This window comes from Muntiacus reevesi, chromosome 11 (genome assembly GCF_963930625.1).
Source record: "Muntiacus reevesi chromosome 11, mMunRee1.1, whole genome shotgun sequence".
Taxonomy (NCBI): Eukaryota; Metazoa; Chordata; class Mammalia; order Artiodactyla; family Cervidae; genus Muntiacus; species Muntiacus reevesi.
This window is the reverse complement of record NC_089259.1, coordinates 10,428,501-10,448,999: the sequence shown is the minus strand read 5'-3', so window position 1 is coordinate 10,448,999 and position 20,499 is coordinate 10,428,501. Positions and strand designations below refer to the sequence as shown.

General features: G+C 35.6%; 1 protein-coding gene across 2 annotated transcripts in view; it reads right to left on the bottom strand.

The window, feature by feature from the left end:
• The window catches only part of NAA16 (N-alpha-acetyltransferase 16, NatA auxiliary subunit), a 65,950-nt gene that overhangs the window by 26,311 nt on the left and 19,140 nt on the right, over positions 1–20,499 (bottom strand). For both annotated transcript variants that reach the window (XM_065902310.1, XM_065902309.1), the window contains exons 7-9: positions 18,988–19,107; positions 16,136–16,231; positions 9,129–9,235 (exon numbers count right to left, since the gene is read on the bottom strand). In XM_065902310.1, the coding sequence (XP_065758382.1) occupies positions 9,129–9,235; positions 16,136–16,231; positions 18,988–19,107 (323 nt within the window). The remainder of the gene's footprint in view (positions 1–9,128; positions 9,236–16,135; positions 16,232–18,987; positions 19,108–20,499) is intronic.

Genomic DNA, 20,499 nt, shown 5'->3' with positions numbered 1-20,499 from the left:
TCCTGACACCAGGCTCTTCTCCAGGAGAGACCCAAGAAGAGGGGCTGTCTGCTGTCTCAGGCTGAGAGCAGGCTCAAGTTAGGGACCGCCTCCTGGCCATGAACCTTTACAGAGTCACCACCTATGCCAAAGCAACTCCCCTCTTTCCGTTTTTCTTCTCTTCTTCCTCCTCAGTCTGCAGAATCTAAGAAATATTCTTAATGTAGTTCTTCTATTATTTGGAGCATCTAAGGAAAAATCCCTTATACTGCCCTAAAATACAAATCAAACTCTTGCTTTCCTTGGTAATTACTCCCATATATAGTCTTCTGAAACGCCCAGTTTTCCAGAAGTATATATGAAATGAAGCATTTTTAGAATCATTCTGCTTGACCATTAACTGTGATGTCATTTTTATAATGATGACAGAACTCTAATTATTTTTATAATGCTGCTCAGCTTCATTTTATCCCCTAACTTACATTCACAATTAAAGTTAGTTAGTAAATAGATACAAAACTCAATTTTATACCCACCTGAGTTAATTCAAAAGAAACAAACAAAGATACCTTAGAGACAGTATATTCCAGGATCAACATCTAGTTTACCCCGACCTCCAGCAACAAATTATAGGTGTTTCCCAGTAACCAGAGCCAAACAATTCAGTACTTTCCATAGAAATATTTCCACAATGTTCACGATGATTCTCTTTCTTCACTGAACAGGCCAAGTGTTCTGTAACTCTTTGGACCTACTGTCATCAGTTTCTAAACGTCACAAATACCTCAACAGGTCCTTCAACTGAATGAGGATCTTGACATATTTTCGCAGTTATGGGCAGATTTAACACAAGAAAGAAAGGCTGTCTTGGAAGCAAAGCAGCCTACTTTCCCTCCCTGTGTACAGCCAGCCAGACATATTTTGTTGAGACAGCTACGCTTCACCAGTCTGTCTCATCAAGCACTGTTTCCATGTTCTCACTTGTGTTCAGCGCACCTATGCACCGATGTCCAGCTTCAATGGAATCAAATGTGCCTGTACCAACCCACGCAAACCGTGATGACTCACTGCGTTCACTCAGAGTCTGACACAGTGAACAGCTACAGAAGGAAACTGCCAAGTACTTTCCACTACAGGTGAAAATGGAAGTCCAGAATTAATTTCCACCTCTTACCAGGGTCATTTTGGCTTCTTTTAAAACCCCCCAAAATATTTTTAAAGTATATGCTGTAACCTTGAATTTATCCTTCAACTAAAAATAAATAATTTTTTCAAAAAAGCAATTGCAAAAAGATGAGCAAATTAAATGTAAAACCAGCAGAAGTGAGGATATAATAAAGATCAGATTTGAAGACAAGCAAAATAGAAAACAGAGGGAGGGGTCAACAAATTGAAAACTTGGCCTTCAGAAAAGACTGACAAAACTGGCTAGCCTTTAGCTACACTGACCAAGAAAAAAAAAGACTCAAGTTACTAAAACTAGAAATCAAAGACACTACTTATTACTGACTTCATGGAAGTAAAATGATTATAAGGAAATATGATGAACAATTATATGCCAATACTAGATCATTTAAATGGACAAACTTCTAGAAAAACAAGTCTTAGAAGCCAAATGGCTTAGAAGCCAAATCAATAATAAATAAACAGTTGATCAGTTAAACAGTAATCAAAAACAACCCACAAAGAAAAGTGCAGCCCCAGGCAGCTTCACTGGTGAATTTTACCAAATATTTAACACCAACACCAATCTTCACAAACTTCTCAAAAAAAGAAAAAAGGAGAGAAAATTTCCCAACTCATTATAAAGCCATTATTACTCTGATATATCAAAGCCAGACAAAGACATTACAAGAAAACTACACAGTATTTGTAAGAAATTTGGACACAAAAATCCTCTATAAGGGTGTGGAGAAAAGGGAACCCTCTTACACTGTTGGTGGGAATGCAAACTAGTACAGCCACTATGGAGAATAGTGTGGAGATTTCTTAAAAAACTGGAAATAGAACTGCCATATGACCCAGCAATCCCACTTCTGGGCATACACACCAAGGAAACCAGATCTGAAAGAGACACGTGCACCCCAATGTTCATCGCAGCACTGTTTATAATAGCCAGGACATGGAAGCAACCTAGATGCCCATCAGCATATGAATGGATAAGGAAGCTGTGGTACATATACACCATGGAATATTACTCAGCCGTTAAAAAGAATTCATTTGAATCAGTGCTAATGAGATGGATGAAACCAGAGCCCATTATACAGAGTGAAGTAAGCCAGAAAGATAAAGACCATTACAGTATACTAACGCATACATATGGAATTTAAAAGATGGTAACGATAACCCTACATGCAAAACAGAAAAAGAGACACAGATGTACAGAACCGACTCTTAGACTCTGTGGGAGAAGGCGAGGGTGGGATGTTCAGAGAAAACAGCATTGAAACAAGTATACTATCAAGGCTGAAACAGATCACCAGCCCAGGTTGGATGCATGAGACAAGGGCTCGGGCCTGGTGCACTGGGAAGACCCAGAGGAATCGGGTGGAGAGGGAGGTGGGAGGAGGGATCGGGATGGGGAATACATGTAACTCCATGGCTGATTCATGTCAATGTCTGACAAAAACCACTACAATACTGTAAAGTAATCAGCCTCCAACTAATAAAAATAAATGGAAAAAAAAAATCCTCTATAAAACTCTAGTAAATTGAACCTGAAGTGAAGTCGCTCCGTTGTCTCCAACTTTTTGCAACCCCATGGACTGTAGCCCCCCAGACTCCTCCGTCCATGGGATTTTCCAGGCAAGAATACTGGAGTGGGTTGCCATTTCCTTCTCCAGGGATCTTCCTGACACGGGGATTGAACTCGGGTCACCTGCATTGCAGGCAGACTCTTCACCATCTGACCCACCAGGAAATCCCAGATGCAGGAGACCCCGATTTGACTCCTGGGTCTGGATGATCCGCTGGAGAAGGGATAGGCTACCCACTCCAGTATTCCTGGGCTTTCCTTGTGGCTCAGCTGGTAAAGAATCCGCCTGCAATGCGGGAGACCTGGGTCCAATCCCTGGGTTAGGAAGATCGCCTGGAGAAGGGAAAGGCTACCCACTCCATCATTCTGGCCTGGAGAATTCCATGGATTCCAGAGGGTCACAAAGAGTCGGACACGACTGAGCAACTTTCACTTTCAAACTGAACCTAGCAACACATAAAAAGAATTACACATCATGACCAAGTGGGTTTTATCCCACTAATGCACAGTTGTTTAACATCTGAAAATCAATTACTGTATGACATAATTATCAATAGAATAAAAAATAAACACATGATGATGTCAATAAACATAGAAAAAGAATTTGATAAAATTCAACATCCTTTCAAAACACAAATGTTCAACAAACCCGAAGTAGGAAGGAACTTCCTCAACATCATAAAGGGCATATAGAAACATATCCATAGATAAAACAATATTGAATGGAGAAAGACTAGACGCATTCCCATTGAGACCAAAAACAAGACAAAAACGTCAATTCTTATCATTTCTATTCAACATATATTGGGGATTCTAGACAGGACAAGTAGTACAAAAAATAAATAAAAGGGATCTAACTGAAAAGGAAGAAATAAAACTTTCTATTTGCACATGACAGGAATTCATTATACCAACTGTAACAACTAGTAAACAGATTTATCAAGGCTGCAGAATATAACAACAGTATAAAAAATATATACTTACTAGCAAGAAAAAAAAAAAAACCCTGAAAAATTAAATTTAGAAAATAATCTCAATCCAAAGAACACAAAAACACTGATCTAAAAAGACAGATGCACCTCTGTGTTCTGCAGGATTATTTACAATAACCAAAATATGGAAACACCTTAGATGTCCATCAATGGATAAATGAATAAAGATGTGGTGTAATACATGGACTATTACTCCCCTCAGCCATAAAAAAGAATGACATCTTACTTACCATGTGCCACAACATGGATGGACCTCGACAGTATTATGCTAAGTGAAATAAGTCAGACACAGACGAATGTCACATGATTTCACTCACACACAGAATGTTAAAAAAAAAAGAACAAAATAAAACAAAACCTGATAGCTACAGATAACAGACTAGTGAGGGAAAGGGAGCTGGGGGTGAGTGTGGAAAGGGTGAAGGGACTCAACTATATGGTGATGGATGGTACTAGGCTTGCAAATTACAATGTACACAGATGTTAAATTATAATTGGCTCTACATAAGTTTCAGCATGTGCACCTGAAACTTATAAAGAGAAAATAATTCTATCTAGCATAGCATAAAAAAATAAAATACTTAGGAATGAATTTAATGAAAGATGTATAAGAGGTATACCGATAACTACAAAACATTGTTGAAAGAAATGAAGGACACTCTAAATAAATGGAAAGACTACCAATGTTCATAGACAGAAACACTTGTGTTAAGATGGAAATTCCATCATGGGAATTCCCAAAGTAATCTACAGATTCAAAGCAGTCCCTATAAAATCCCAGCTGGCCTCTTTGTACAAATCGAAAAACCGATCCTAAAATTCAAATGAAAATAAATCCTTAATGGCCAAAAGAAGATTTAAAAAAAAGAACAAACAAGGAATATTCACACTTCCTGCTTTAATAAACTACCCAAAAGCTATAGTAAACAAGATAGTGTGATGTATCACACTATCTACAGGTAGACATACAGAGAGTCCAGAAATGAACTCTCACATTCATGCTCAATATTTTCAACAAGGCTATCTAGCCTTTCAAGGGGCAAAAAGAAAGTAAATTGTGGCAGGAAACTGGACAGACAACGCAAAAGAATGAAGCTGGACTCCCACCTCACATCATATACAAAAATGAACACAGAATGAATCAGACTTTAATATAAGAATCAAAAGTATCAACTCAGGAGTAAATATGTATAGATCTTCAAGACCCTGAATTTGGACATGGTTTCTTAATATACAACACAAAAGCACAAGCAACACAAGGGAAAAAAGATAAAATGGGCTTTATCAAAAGACACTTTCAAGAAAGTAAAAAGACAATCCACAGAAGAGTAGAAAATATTTTCAAATTATTTACATTTATTATTTATTTCAAATACCGTATGTTAGATAAGAAACTTGTTCCTAGAATATATTTAAAAACTTAAAATTAATAATAAAAAGATAAATAACACAATTAAAAACTGGGCAAAGAACCTGAATTGATATTTCTCCAAGGAAGATATACAAATGGTCAACAAGCACTTGAAAAAAATGCTTAAAATGATCAGTCATCAGGGAAATGCAAACCAAAATCACAAGGAGATACTACTTCACACCCACTAGGATGTAGGTCACAATCAAATATCATATAATAACAAGTGGATTGTTGGTGATGATGTGTAGAAATCAGACTCCTAATACACTGCCTATGGGAATATAAAATGGTAGTGGCACACTGGAAAAGAGTCTGATAGTTTAAAAAGTTTAAATATGGAGTTACCATTTGACCTAGCAATTCCATTCCTGGAGTATATACATCCAAGAGAAATGAAAACGTGTACATGCAAAAAACTTTACATAAATGTTCATAGCAATATGGGTACTAACCAAAAGGTACAACCAACCAAAATGTCCATCAACTGATGGATAAAATGTGCTATAGCCATACAATGGGACATTATTTAGACATAAAAGGAAAAGAAGTACTCATATTACCACATGGATGAACCTAATTATGCTAAGAAACTAGAGAGAGAAAAAACCATGGTTTGATTCTGTTTGTATGAAATATTCAGAATAGGCAAATCCATGAACAGAAAGTAAACTAGTGGTTGCCTGAATGGGGGTGGCAGTGGGCAAATATGAATGGGAGGTTTCTAAAATTATCATGGTGATGGTTAGAAAACTCTGAATATACTAAAAATCAGTGAATCTGTAAGCTTCAAATATGTCAATTTTATGGTCCGAGAACTGTATCTCAATAAAGCTATTAACAAGGGGGTAAGCTATTGACATTTGAGTGGTAGAGGCCAAGGACACCACTAAATATCCTGTAATACACAGGACAGCCCCCTAATAACAAAGGGTTATCTAGCCCAATATGCTGATAATGCAATTCCTTCTTATGAGGGGCTGTCCTCTGAACCACAGAATGTTTAGCATCATCCCAGGGTGCTACCAATATGAGGATTCAAGTAGCACACCCCTACCACAGCGACAATCAAAAAAGTCTCCAGACACCGCAAAATGTCCCCTGGTGGCCTAATTCCCTCCCCTGTCCCACCTTGTGAAGCAGTGCTTGAGACAAAGAGGGCTTTCCAAACTGTTTCTAAAACAACAGATGAAGTTCTACAATAGAAGTAAAGATCAACAAACCCGGTTACATTACATTTTAGCTTCTTTAAATCTAAAAGAAAAAAAATCTCCTGAGAAAAGCAAACACAAGAAAATATTTAACACTGCCTAATGCTGGTGAGGAAATAGTGAACCTTTCACACACCTTTGCTACTGACAATACAAACTGATGTTTACAGCATATAGAAACCAATATATCAGTGTTTACCAAGAATAACAGAATGTTCATACCTTTTACCCATTAACTTATTCTGAGAATTTATGGGAGAAAAAAATCCTAAGTAAAACCTATGTGTACAAAGACATTTTCTTAAACAGCAAAGTTCAATAACGAAGTATGATTTTGATAAAAGACTATGCAGTCATGAAAAAGAAGATATCAAAGACTACATAATAACACGTGAAGTGCCTGTGAAATTGCTAGGTGGAAAAACAAAGTTTTTATGGTCAAAATTACTATAGCTTTATAAATACATCACAAATAAATTCACAGGGAAAAAACTTGGAAAGGAATTACATGAAAATTGCTCTTAAATTGTGCATTCACAGTTTAAAGTGCTGGAGACATTTTAAAAACACTTTTCTACAACTGTATTATATCCTAAAGTAACTTCAAATGCTAATCTTTTACTTCCATGGTATCTGTCGTGGATTATTTTTTTAGTCTTGGAATCTTACAAATTAAAAAACTGTAACTGTTCATCATCCTTAACCTCTTTGAAATCCTTCAAGAGTTAAAAATGCATCCCTAGGGGCTTCCCTGGTGGCTCAAAGGTAAAGAACCCACCTGCCAATGCAGGGGACACAGATTTGATCCCTGATCTGGTAAGATCCCACATGCTTGGGAGCAACTAAGTCACGACTACTGAGCCTGTGCCTGGGAGCCACAACCATTAAGCCCGAGCACTCCAGGGCCTGTGCTCCACAACAAAAGAAGCCACAGCAATGAAGAGTCCCAGCACTGCAATGGAAGAGCAACCCCCGGCCCCCCTACAACTAGAGAAAAGCCCATGCGGCAAGGAAGACTCAGCACAGTCAAAAATAAATAATTTTTTTAAGTTTGTTAAATAAAAAAAATGCAGCCCTTGCTAAAAATCATGACTCACTGCTGATTAGAAATACGCAAAATTTAAAAATGCCCTTTTGAGTAATCACAAACATATGAAACCAAAATGATTTGAGAAGAATTTCCCATACTTATACACTTTTTAAAATATACTAAGTTCGGACAACTTAAACTCAATTTTCTGCATTGTAATTCAAACATCAAAAACATATGGTAAACATTCCTGCTGTGTGCTTAAAAATTAACACTAAAGATATGTCACAGGTTTCTATACAGGTCAACGAATCCTCAATGCCTTCTTTAAAAATGCAATTTCTAAGATTTATAAAATATCAACGAATGCTTAACACCTTTATGATGGTAATTCTGGATCAATATTGAAGGGATTTTTTATGTCTATGCCTCTTATGAAAACTAAGAAAGCCAGGGGAAGCTCACTGATGGCTTTAAGAGAACAAATTCTGAAAGGATTATATTCAGTACTTGCTGTAAGACAGTGACACACAAGCTCTGTATTATTAACACTGCCGACATCTCATCTCTTCTTTCTTGTCAACCTTGCCAGAATGAGTAAAAGAAGCACTTCGGCAAATGCTAATTTAAATAACCTACAGAAACCACGGCTCCCATGTTTTCATACGAATCAATCACTCAAAAAAATAAGACAGCAAGAGAAAATCAACAGCAGTACCACGGCAATCAAATAAAGTATACTACAGACATTAAAGAACTATAAGGATTTTGGGGTTTTTTTTTTAATGCAAATGACACTTTCTTACTGATCAGGTACTATAGGTATCTTTCTAGAAGTGGGGATGTGGCCAGCTGGCAAGGAGATGGTGCACAAACGGCAGGAAGAGGGTGCAGAGCTCTGCCAGCCAGCCTCAGCCACTCCCCGCTAGATGTTATGAGTCGTCTCTTTTAGTTTATGAACCTGCTGCCAAAGGAAGAAAGGGTCCATCAGTATACCTACCACTGACCTTTTTGAATAACTTATTATTCATAATTATGCTAACTTACAAATAATTATGGGTCAAGCTAAGTAAAGTGATGAGGTTTAACTAAAACTACTTCAGCACTTCTAATAAAGTCTCTTCCTTATCCATTCAACTTTCAAAAACCATTTAAACAAGATTTTAGATCTTAATAAGAAGCAACACTTGGAAACAGAAGTATAACTTATTTTCTATTAACTTCTAATTTTCTTTCTAATATAAAACCAAATCTATTTCCTAATTTTAAAAAGCAGAAGGATGACTCTTCATGGGAAAACCAGCTAAATCTATCTTTATTAAAATGTAGCCTGTTAGTTAAAATAGTGCCTACATTTTATTGTTGCACTAACAGTTACCCATGCTCTAACTTTAAAAGCAAGCATAACGAATTTAAAAATCCACAATCACACTATAAAGTAATAGATAACTAATCACGAGATAGTTAAATATAGACCTCTGGTGACAATATGCCAAATTTATTAATAAAATTCCACTAGAAAAGTATACCCATTAAAAACAACAACCTTTTAGTGTTCTTATAAGCCCCTTACTCAGTAAATTTCAGACTGACATTTCCTTTGATACTACTTATAGTACATGCATATAATTTCTGTTCATTTATTACTAAACTAAGGTGCACACCATTACTTGAATAGAGAAAATGTCTTTCTATAATAATAAAGTGAGTAACAAGACTACAGCAAAGCTGAATAAAGACCAAAGTTTACCTTTTCTGCACTGTAATACAGAGATTTCAAAGTAGTGAACAAGGGCGGGCAGCCTTTACTGAAGTTAACCCTCAGGAACTTATCCAACAGTTCTCTAAATCTTTCACCTAGGAATAAAAGTGTACTTTGTTAAACTTCGATTGATGCACAGTTCTCAAAGTTATTTTATCAATAAAAATAAAACTTCTTCAGAAACAATGACTCCCCAAGCCAACATTTAAACCCAAAAACTTAGCATTGCTTGTTTGTTACCGCCAAAGAGTGGAACACCAGTATCTCAGTAGGCATGTTTATTTCCCTTAGATATAGGTTCAAAATATCTTCAAGGAACACTTCAAAAGACCGGCAAGCAAAATGACTAGGCAGCTTTCAGGAAGAGTAACCTACTGTCCAGTCTACCTTTCCTAATGTCACTGACCAGCACAGGCTCAACCCTACTATCTGACATCTCAGAAGGCACTCTGCAAACTTTAGAAAAGGCTTCTACTGCAACCAGCACCATATTTAAGTAGCAGTCAAGACACCTTCTTAAACACTAACATATTTACAAATGTCTTCCAGAGAACAACTAGTGATTTACTCCATCATTTGTCCCACAATCATCTATCAAGCACCTACTATGTGCCAGGCACTGTTTCAAGTGTCCACGATATAGCTGTGATTAAAACAAAATAATTTTTTAAATTCTGCCCTCACAGAACTTATTAACATTCTAGTGGGTGAGATGGACAATAAGTAAAATAACAAACATAAGACATCAGCGTCCTGGGGCATGCTAACATTAGAATTAAATAAATACCTCATTTGTAACATTAAGTAAATACACCTCCTATTGTTGCTAAACCCTTACCAAAAAGTTTTCAGTATCACTTTTTAAAAGCAGAAAAAACTGAAAAACAAAATTAATTTTAAATATGAAGTCTCTAACTTTTTGACAGTAAGGGCTAACAATGTAAGAGCATGGATCTGGCCGTGCAAGAGAAAAAAAAAAAAAAAAATATATATATATAGGTCATGAACGGCTTAAGTTAATCTAAGACTACTGAAAGGAACTCTCCTAATGTTTCTTTATGAAATCATGACATTTTACCAAAATACGCAACAACCCAAGTGGTTTTTATCTGTTGTGACTGACATCATTGAACAAAACATGCATACTCAACATATTATAGATGTCAAAACAATTAGGAGAAATTCAAATTTTATTGGATTAAAAATTTATCTAACATAAAAACAGGTTCAACATTTGTTACTTCAACTTACTATAAAGGCTGTTGTCAGATGATCTCTAATCTTTGTAATAGAGGAAGTACTGGAAAGACTTAATCTTGGAAACTATTCTTGATTTTTAGGGAAGTAATGATATGTATTTAACCCAGAGTAAAATTTTGTGCAATCCTGATAACCCTGTGCAGTCTTGATAACCTTGAAATGTTGGGCTGGATGAAGCACAAGTTGGAATCAAGATTGCCAGGCAAAATATCAATAACCTTAGATATGCAGATGACACCACCTTTATGGCAGAAAGCAAAGAAGAACTAAAGAGCCTCTTGATGGAAGTAAAAGAGGAAAGTGAAAAAGCTGGCTTAAAACCCAACATTCAGAAAACAAAGATCAAGGCATCCAGTCCCATCACTTCATGGCAAATAGATGGGAAAACAATGGAAACAGTGACAGCCTTTATTTTCGGGGGCTCCAAAATCACTGCAGATGGCGACTGCAGCCATGACACTTGCTTCTTGGAAGAAAAGCTATGACCAACCTAGACAGCATATTAAAAAGCAGAGACACTACTTTGTCAACAAAGGTCCGTCTAGTCGAAACTGTGGTTTTTCCAGTAGTCATGTGTGGATGTGACAGTTGGACTATAAAAGAAAGCTGAGCGCAGAAGAATTGATGCTTTTGAACTACGGTGTTGGAGAAGACTCTTGAGAGTCCCTTGGACTGCAAGGAGATCCAACCAGTCCATCCTAAAGGAGATCAGTCCTGAATATTCATTGGAAGGACTGATGCTGAAGCTGAAACTCCAATACTTTGGCCACCTGATGCAAAGAGCTGACTCATTGGAAAAGACCCTGATGCTGGGAAAGACTGAAGGTGGGAGGAGAAAGGGACAAGAGAGGATGAGATGGTTGGATGGCATCACTGACTCGATGGACATTGAGTTTGAGTAAGCTCCGGGAGTTGGTGATGGACACGGAAGCCTGGTGTGCTGCAGTCCACAGGGTTGCAAAGAATCACACAACTGAGCAACTGACCTGAACTGATAACCTGGGATTTTCAAAAGATTATATACAAAGTATGCCAAAACCACACAAAATATCACTCTGGACTGGATATACATGATTACTTCCTCAAAAATCAAAACTAGTTTTAGAAATCAAATCTTTCTAGCACTTGCTCTGATATAAAACAAAGGTTAACAATATTGTGCTAGGTGGTCAGAGACCTTGTTGCTTACTTCCTGTGTGACATTATCCACTCAAAGATGAGGATAACACCACCAGCCTCAAGACTACTCTTTCAAGGCTCACATGAGATGAAAAGTATCATGTAAGCACACAATAACCACTCAATAATGATGTCTATCATAGACACTGACATTTAACAGCTGTTGTATTTCTAAAGTCAGAAGTGTTTTCCACATGCGCTACCACTGACTGAGACAATAGGCATTTTGTCTTCATGTCAGAGGCTACTCTAAAAACTCTTCAAATCTCAACCTACCATTTAAAAAACAATGCACTCCGTTCTCAAGTACCCACTGCACTGAAAGCCTCTTCTCCCATTGAATTGTTATTTCAACGGTGCAAAAGGTCTTCTATACTGATACAGGACTGAACTCCAGACAGAGTTAAGTGAAAAGAAAGCCAGGTAGAGAACAATCTATGCTACTTTTGTACAAAAGGGAGAGGAAAAGGGAAAATCACACATAAACCCTCACACACGCACTTTTGCTTGCATATGCACATTTCTGGAAGAGCACACCATACTAGGAATAACGGCTGTCTCTGGGGAAGTAAACCTGGTGGCCAGAGGACAGAGACATGAAAAGACCTTCCAGTGAAAACCCATTTTGTACCCTTTTATTTGGAACTGTATGAATGCAGTGTCTAAACCAGAAGCCTATACAGCTACTCAACTGCTCAGTCACATACTATATCCCAAAATTACTATTTACCCATCTCATCAATTTTTTTTATATATTAAGAAAAACTGTTTCACAAAAGTTAACTTCCCTTCTTCCTAATTACCAGGACTCCCATAGGCTTTTCTTTAGAGGAGGAAAAAAAAAAAACCTGTCAATCATTATGTGCCTATTTAGAACTGCAGCTTGTAAAACAAGTTTTCTATCTTCAGAGATGTTATGCTAATTCTTCACTAGATGTAGCAGATTCACATAAAAATTGATATTCCCAAAAACCACCACTAAAATAGTGAACAAAAGCAAGATCAGACAGTATCTGATAACTTGGGAATTTATTCTAAATAATGGTACATGTTCTCACTACAAAACAGAAATGATAATCATGTGACCTAACAGAGGTATCAGCCTACACTACAGTGGTAATGTTGGAATATATAAATGTATATCAATACACTGTATACCTTAAACATATGATATGTCAATTATATCTCAATAAAAAATAAAAATAATCCAATGAAACAAAAATAAAATAGGAGCAAAATGTGATTAGCATTCTCTGTTTAACACTCTGGATTATCTCCTTCCCTCTTCCTCCCTCATTGGCCAGTGAAGACTAATACATCACGAGGAATTAAACTAGATATTTTGAAAAGCTCCGTTTTCATAGCACTTTCAGGCTGTTGGAGAATCTCCACAGGACTTTGGTTGTGTTCACTAATCTATTGGTAATAAATCTTTTTACTTAAAGACCAGAAAGCCTTTTTCAAAACTTGCATCTTCAAGTCCCATCACATTTCTAGGAAAAGATCTTACTGCCTTTGGTGATGCTGAGATACCTTTCTTATGACACATAAAAATATTTCTAAGCAGGCAAAAAACTTCATGAAGTATTCAGCTGTTGCACAGGTCCAATTAAGTAGCTGCACAATTTTATATAGGTCCCCAGAGCTTTGTAAACACATGTTCATGTTAGAACCTCACATGATGGTTGCTGACCCTGAAGCCCAAGCCCTCAAGACCCCTCAACTGAGGCCTTTTTGTAAAAAGACCCCTTTAGCAATTCAAACAAAGAAAGTCCTAGAGGGTCCAGAATCATCCCACTTTAACCTAGACTACACCTTACAGTCAACAGCTGGCTCCAGGCTATCTTTCAATAAAAATATACTTCCTACCTTATACACAAAAGGTCAACTATGGTATGATTACAATTATACAAAATGTCCAAAACAGGCAAATCCACAGGTACAGAAAGTTAGATTGGCGGTTGCCTGGTGCAGGGGGTGAGAGCTGGGAGTGACTGCTAGTGGGTATGAGTTTTCTTTTTGGAGTGATGACAATTCCCTGAAACCAGAGAGGAATGATGGGTGTGCAACACCCTGGGAATACTAAAACACTGAGCTACACACTTTAAAAAGTGAATTTTATGGTATGTGAGCTACATTTCAACAAGTTGCTTTGCTGTTTTTGTTTTATTTTTAAAGAAGATACAGAAATGTGAGTCCAAGCATCTTCCAGCAAACACTTACTAGGGAAATGCTCCTCTGAGCTCAGTATATTCCACCTTGGAAACTCACAATTTATCTACTGAAAGTTCTAGGAAATCCTGCACAAACCTGACTGCTACCGTTAACCAAGTTTCCCAAATTCACCTGACTGAAAATATCTCAGTACATCAGCACCCTCCCCACCAAGCCTACTAACATCCACTTGGACTTAATGTTCCCTTGAAAGCATTAGGAAATTTGCCTAGTTCACAAAGTCAAAACAAAACAGAGATTCAGGGAAATACACTCATCACTTATGTAACTGAGAGGCACTATTTATTTATTTTTAAATAAACTTGTATCTACTGTCTAATCCAATACATTTCTTTTTTTTTAATCCAATACATTTCTAAGAGGTATTTCATATATTTTTAAAGTCAGTCTACTAAAAGCTCTTAATTTCCATTAACCTTTTGATAAAAGAAAAACAACACAATTATTTAAACAAACATTTCCATTGTAAATGAGAAAATGCATAAGAAAATACATTCCCTAATGTAAAACAAGTATCCTCCAGTTAAAAATAAAATTTTTAAAAAAGAAAAAAAAAAAAAAATCATACAAAACTTTCCCTCCTCACCCATATCTAGGATAGAGATTTTTAAGTCACATTAGCTTTCTAAGGTCTGACTTGTATCAAAAGACATGCCAGAAGTTTCAATAAATAATTCATTATCTAAAGCACCTGCAACTAAAAAGAAAAGATGACTTTCAGAAAAAGGCACATGATGCCTTCTAAAGCTCTCAGGTCCTCATATCCTGCATAGTGTTGGTATTTCTATTAAAACTGGTAACCAGATATTAGTCAGCCAGTTATATAAGCATCTCTCGTATGACATGTACTCAGCTCTATACACGGAAGTAAGAAATCAACCCTCTCCTTGTACTTAAAACTGAGATTTACGTGTTTTTAAAGCAGGCCAGGAGAATCAGATGGCTTTCTATTTTATTGGCACCTTTGAAGAATTGTGTAGACAAATCAGATGTATACAGCCTGCATTACCAAAGAACATTAAATTTGTGATGGTTAGTTTTGGTTTTTTAAAAACATAACGGGTCACTATATGCAAGACAGCAAAAGAGACACAGATGTAAAGAACAGACTTTCGGACTATGTGGGAAAAGGTGAGGGTGGGATGATTTGTGAGAACAGCATTGAAACATGTATATTACCATATGTAAAACAGACGACCAGGGCAAGTTCAGTGCATAAAGCAGGGCACTCAAAGGGATGGGCTGGGAAGGGAAGTGGGAGGGGGGTTCAAGATGGGGGACACATGTGTTCCCGTGGCTGACTCATGTCAATCTATGGCAAAACCACAACAATGTAAAGTAATTAGCCTCCAATTAAAATTAAAAAAAATTGGGGGAAAAAAGGGTAAAAAAAAATGATGGAAATAATCTAAAACAACTTCTAGAGGGAAATATTTCAAATTTTTTTCTGTAATACAGATGTGTTGAATGAGATCTGTATGTTGTACTGTGTTAAACTGTAAATAATTCAATTTTGATTTATGCTGTGTTAGCAATAATTTTAAAAGGAAGTTGGAGCAAAAAAAAAGAAAAAGGCACATAAAATCATCAATGAAGTCATTAACTATCTCAAGAGCTAATAGATTCTTTACCTCTTTTAAGTTCAATAGCAAATGAATTCAGCTACATACTAAAATTTAGATCAAGGTCATGAATACACTATTGTTCAATAAAAACAAACCATAAGAGTATATACCACAGTGCTCCAAATTACATAAAGTACAAAATGGGATTTTTTGTTTTTGTTTCTAGGGATACAAAATACATAGCTCTACAAAATCGATAAAAAGCAAAATTCAGGAACATGGTCAACTCTGAGGAGAGGGCCTTGCACAGGATTGATAACATTCTTAAACACTGTGGCAGGAACAAAGAATTCACAACTCTTTCTCTGAATTTATGTCCTAAAAAAGAAAATCTAGAACTTCAAAACTTCTACCACTTAAATCACAATACCTCACATAAAATTTTTCATCAATTCTATGGAATTTAATTTACCTCCTAAATATGGTGTTTACTTATTAAAGTCACATAAGAAAAGCCATTAAAAAAAAAAAAACAGAAAAGCCATTTTATATAGATAACTTCTGACACTTAAAATCAATATAAAGCTAAACCAACATAAATACTCTTAACAACATATGTATAACAAATTAATAACTGATGACTCCCACCCCTAAGACTGGTGTACTCTCTTCCAGAAACAAGTTTTTAAAATGTGACTGGTGTTGAGTCATTTCAACAAGTAATTATCAGTGTTACAAATGATATCCTAATATTACCTGGGACAAGATTCAAAGGTAATCTTCTAGGTGAAATTGCTCTGGGGTGCTGCTTACTAATGTCTTCATAAATTTGAAGTCTCTCTTCTAAAGTGCCTATTATCAGTAAATATGTGTGAGATCAAAGCATCAAAACTTTTATCTATGATAAAAACTTTATAAACTTTAAAACTTTAATCTATGATAAAAACTAATAAACTTTAAAAAGTATGCTAAAAATTAAAAATCTCATGCTCAATATTAAAACTGCTCTCAATTTTTATAGGAATCACATTAAAAACTTTGTGGTAGTGAAATAATATCATCAGTCAATATCCATTTTAAATTCAAAGTCAGAGAAATCCAAAACTTCACAACAGATTCTACATCCAACTCAAATAATATACACACAAGACTCACAGAAGCAACATACTCCTCTTACATTCCTGTGTGCACAATCCATGGAAAAGAAAATGTTCCTTTAGAACATATCTGACATAAATCCTCTAACCTGCTGCTGCTGCTAAGTCGCTTCAGTCGTGCCCAACTCTGTGTGACCCCATAGACGGCAGCCCACCAGGCTCTGCCGTCCCTGGGATTCTCCAGGGAACTGGAGTGGGTTGCCATTTCCTTCTCCAATGCATGAAAGTGAAAACTGAAAGTGAGGTCGCTTAGTCGCGACTCTTCACGACCCTATGGACTGCAGCCTACCAGGCTCCTCTGTCTATGGGATTTTCCAGGCAAGAGTACTGGAGTGGGTTGCCATTGCCTTCTCCACCTCTAACCTAATATAACCCACATAAATCCAACAAAAGTCAGTAGCACTGAGAGATAAGCTTAAGAAGCAACAGCTTTAGGGTCATGACTGCAATATTTTAAAAGATAAGAATTAAGTTTCCAAGGTCACTTTGACAGTCAAAATCTTCAATGAAACTGTATAATAAAGAACCCCATTAGTTCATGTCCCCATCCAAGTGCCCCAAAAAAAGAACCCCATTAGTACAGACTTTTTAAAGTGGCAATTACTTCACCCAAATATTATGATATAAAATGTACTTCTAACAGAAAGTTGTTATCTTCCCTCTCAGGACCAACCTAATTTTACAGTACTAAATGCAAGATCTATAAGGAAAGTAACAATCTGAAGAATAGGTTCTAGGTCTAGTTTACTACTCTAAAATAATATCCTGTATAATTTACAGAGACTATTTAATATGAGCAATAAGATATTTACAGTAAATTTCAAGAAAAAGCAAACTCATTTTTAAACTATAAGGTTCTAGGTGGATTTTAATTCAGACCACACATACGTAATTATTGTAAGAATAACCCTTGGTGCTAGCAGTCAAGGTATCTCCACAGTAAATATAGTATTCAGTATCGAGATTATAAACATAGAACTTTAAAAAGTAAAGTCTGGTTTTATTTAGACTCCTTCCTTCCGCCAGTAATACGTTTTAGAGCTCCAAAGTGGTTGAGTTTTTAAAAGTGGGATATGTGAAAAATTATTCTCACATTCTGCTAATGATCTGGGAACTTCATGAAATATTTAAGGAGCCTTATACTAAAATTTACAAGAAGGTTATTGCAAAATTTTAAAAAGCAGTTCTCATATTTATGCCTAACCTTGGGGAAGGAAACAAGCTATGAGTAGAAAAACAAGTTTCCCACTACCTCAGATAGACCAAGTCTTATAAACGTAGTTAAATTAAGACCAACCCACTTCAATGTCCTTTGTGAAGTCATGTGTTGGAGCTCCAGAACTTACCATGGGGGAGAAAAGGTCCTAAGGAACCAAGAACAATAATGGAATTAGTTTCATAATCAATGTATTTTATAGTGAGCACGGATCCTGACAGATGGAACACAGTCCATTCATTTTACTAAAACAGTTATTAACGTATGTCAGTAACTGGTAAACAAAAATCAGTTATCTCACATTTCCAACCTTCGGACACATGACTTTTGTCCCTTTTTTAAACAAGAGATTACTAATCTAATCAATATTTTACTTTTCATTATTTAAAAAAAAACAATTATGTGAGGAAAAATTTTTTTAATAATTGTGTTAAGTACAAACACGAAACTTGAATTTAAGTATACAAGTATTTAGGGTAACAAAAAATAAATTTTTTCTCGAATTTCTTCCTACTGTAAATACGGGTAGTTACCTATTTACCATGTTTTTTAAATTTAAAAATTTTTCTATTTCAATATCTTTGAGTTTCAGACTTATTTCATACGAGTTTCATAATTATTTTAGCCATATACTTATTTACCCATGAGTAAATATAATTTTGGCAATACTAACTGCTCCTAAAAATATTTAATTATGAAAATATTAAGGAAAGTTTGGAATAATATTCTAGATTCTGAAAGGAGTCAAAGTTATCAAATTTCAAAATATGTATTCATATTCTGTACAAATTAGCCTAGTTTGAAAGTAAAACGATAGTTTTTATGCTGATGCTGTGTACAACATACTCTCAACAACACTGCTTTGACCCAATTCTTATGCTTAGAGGTTGAGAGTAACAGTCCTGTATAATTATTTAAAAATATTAAATAATTATGACATTTCCCAGAAAGGGAATGCCCATTTTCTACCCCGTCAGTCTAGTCAGTCTAAATTGGTAACTGACGACTGGGATGAAGAAACCTAAAATTATCTGTAAGTGTTTATCACTTAAATATTTTAAATATCTGAATTCATTTTCACTCCCATGTTTAACCTGCAACTTTCCTAAATGGAAAAATAAGTGCTAATATTAAAAATATACATCCTCAAATATGACTATAACTTTATATTTTACTACTTTTTACTATACTTCAAATACTAATTAAGAGAAGGTAGGAGAAAAATCATTACATACTAAGTTGCAGAGCTTTTTCCAAGCCTTCATAGTAACACCAATTTTCTGCATTCCGATCAATCAAGTTTTTGAATACTTCACTTGCTTCTTTTAATCGCCCCAATTTCAACAGCATTTCCCCTAAAATTAAGTTTAAATGTCACATTCATTTTACTTAAACATTAAATACCTTTCTGAGCCCAGAAATTTTCACTAACCATTATTAGTATAGCAGATATTTATGAAATACAGAATTTTATGTGCTTTCCCTTCAGGGTTTGTAGTCGTTGTAGTTTAAATAACTAAAAATTAATTCAGAGTTTGCCTTCAGAAATGAACCTTCATTTACATATTCTATTAACATTCATTTTTGGCTCCCTCCCACACCCCAAATATAAATATATGACATTAACTTGTTAGTAAAAATTCTTGCAATTTTGTACATTTTTATACGCCCTTTAAGATAACTAAAGACACCCTATTTACAGATTGGTAAATAATTCCAATGAAGTATCTCTACCTTCCTACTGCAAGATTTTCAATGCATTTTTCCTAATCAATTTTTGTGTTAAACAATTCTCTATATAATTCTCTTAGTGTCCTTTCCAGGTTATCATAATCAGAGAAGTTTAACTCACAAAACAATAACACTAAATATCATTTCAAGGCAAGAAATCACACAAATCAAGTTCACATGTGAGTCATCTCTAACACTCAGCTCCTTTACCTAAGCCATATAAATTGAAAGTGGGTATGGGAAAGAGAATCTAAACTTCTCAGATAAAACCAAATCTAATCAAGATAATGGGGAGAATCTTGAAAAAGAATATACCTCAACTTTCTATCACTAAGCTTTCCCACTTCCTGAAGAAATTGTTTCAAACAACCCTTTGAAATGCCTTCAGTCATACATACTATTTCGGCTTTTATCATCATCATATTATAGTAGTTATTATATGCATTATTTTACTATTTATGTATATTATATATTACTCAATCTCTAGAGTAAGACTAACAGGAGTGGGAGATCGGTTCAAGGGGGGAGGGCACATATGTACACCTGTCACCAATTTATGTTTACGTATGACAGAAGCCATCACAATATTGTAAAGTAATTATCCTCTAATCACAAAAAAAGACTAACAGGTATAATTACCAATTTTACCCCTTTCTAGCTTTGGAACCCTGAGTAACTTATAAAACTTTCAATTTTCATTTCCTTGCTTGCAAAATATCAACTGTATCAGTCTATTTTTATGATCATCAACTGAAACAATGTACTTAAAATGGTCAGCACAGTACTTGGTACAAAGTGAATACAAGTAAGCATCTACTACTTAAAACTATAAATAGTATGTCAACTATACTTCAATTTATATAAAAGGAGAGGGAAAAAAACAAACAATGACTGTGCCCCCATTCCTCCCCAGGAGTAAAGGACAGCAGTTAAAAGGACTCAAAAAATGACACGAAGGAACCTTAAGAGGATGCTAAGTGAAAAAAGCCAATATAAAAAGGCTACGTACTGTATGA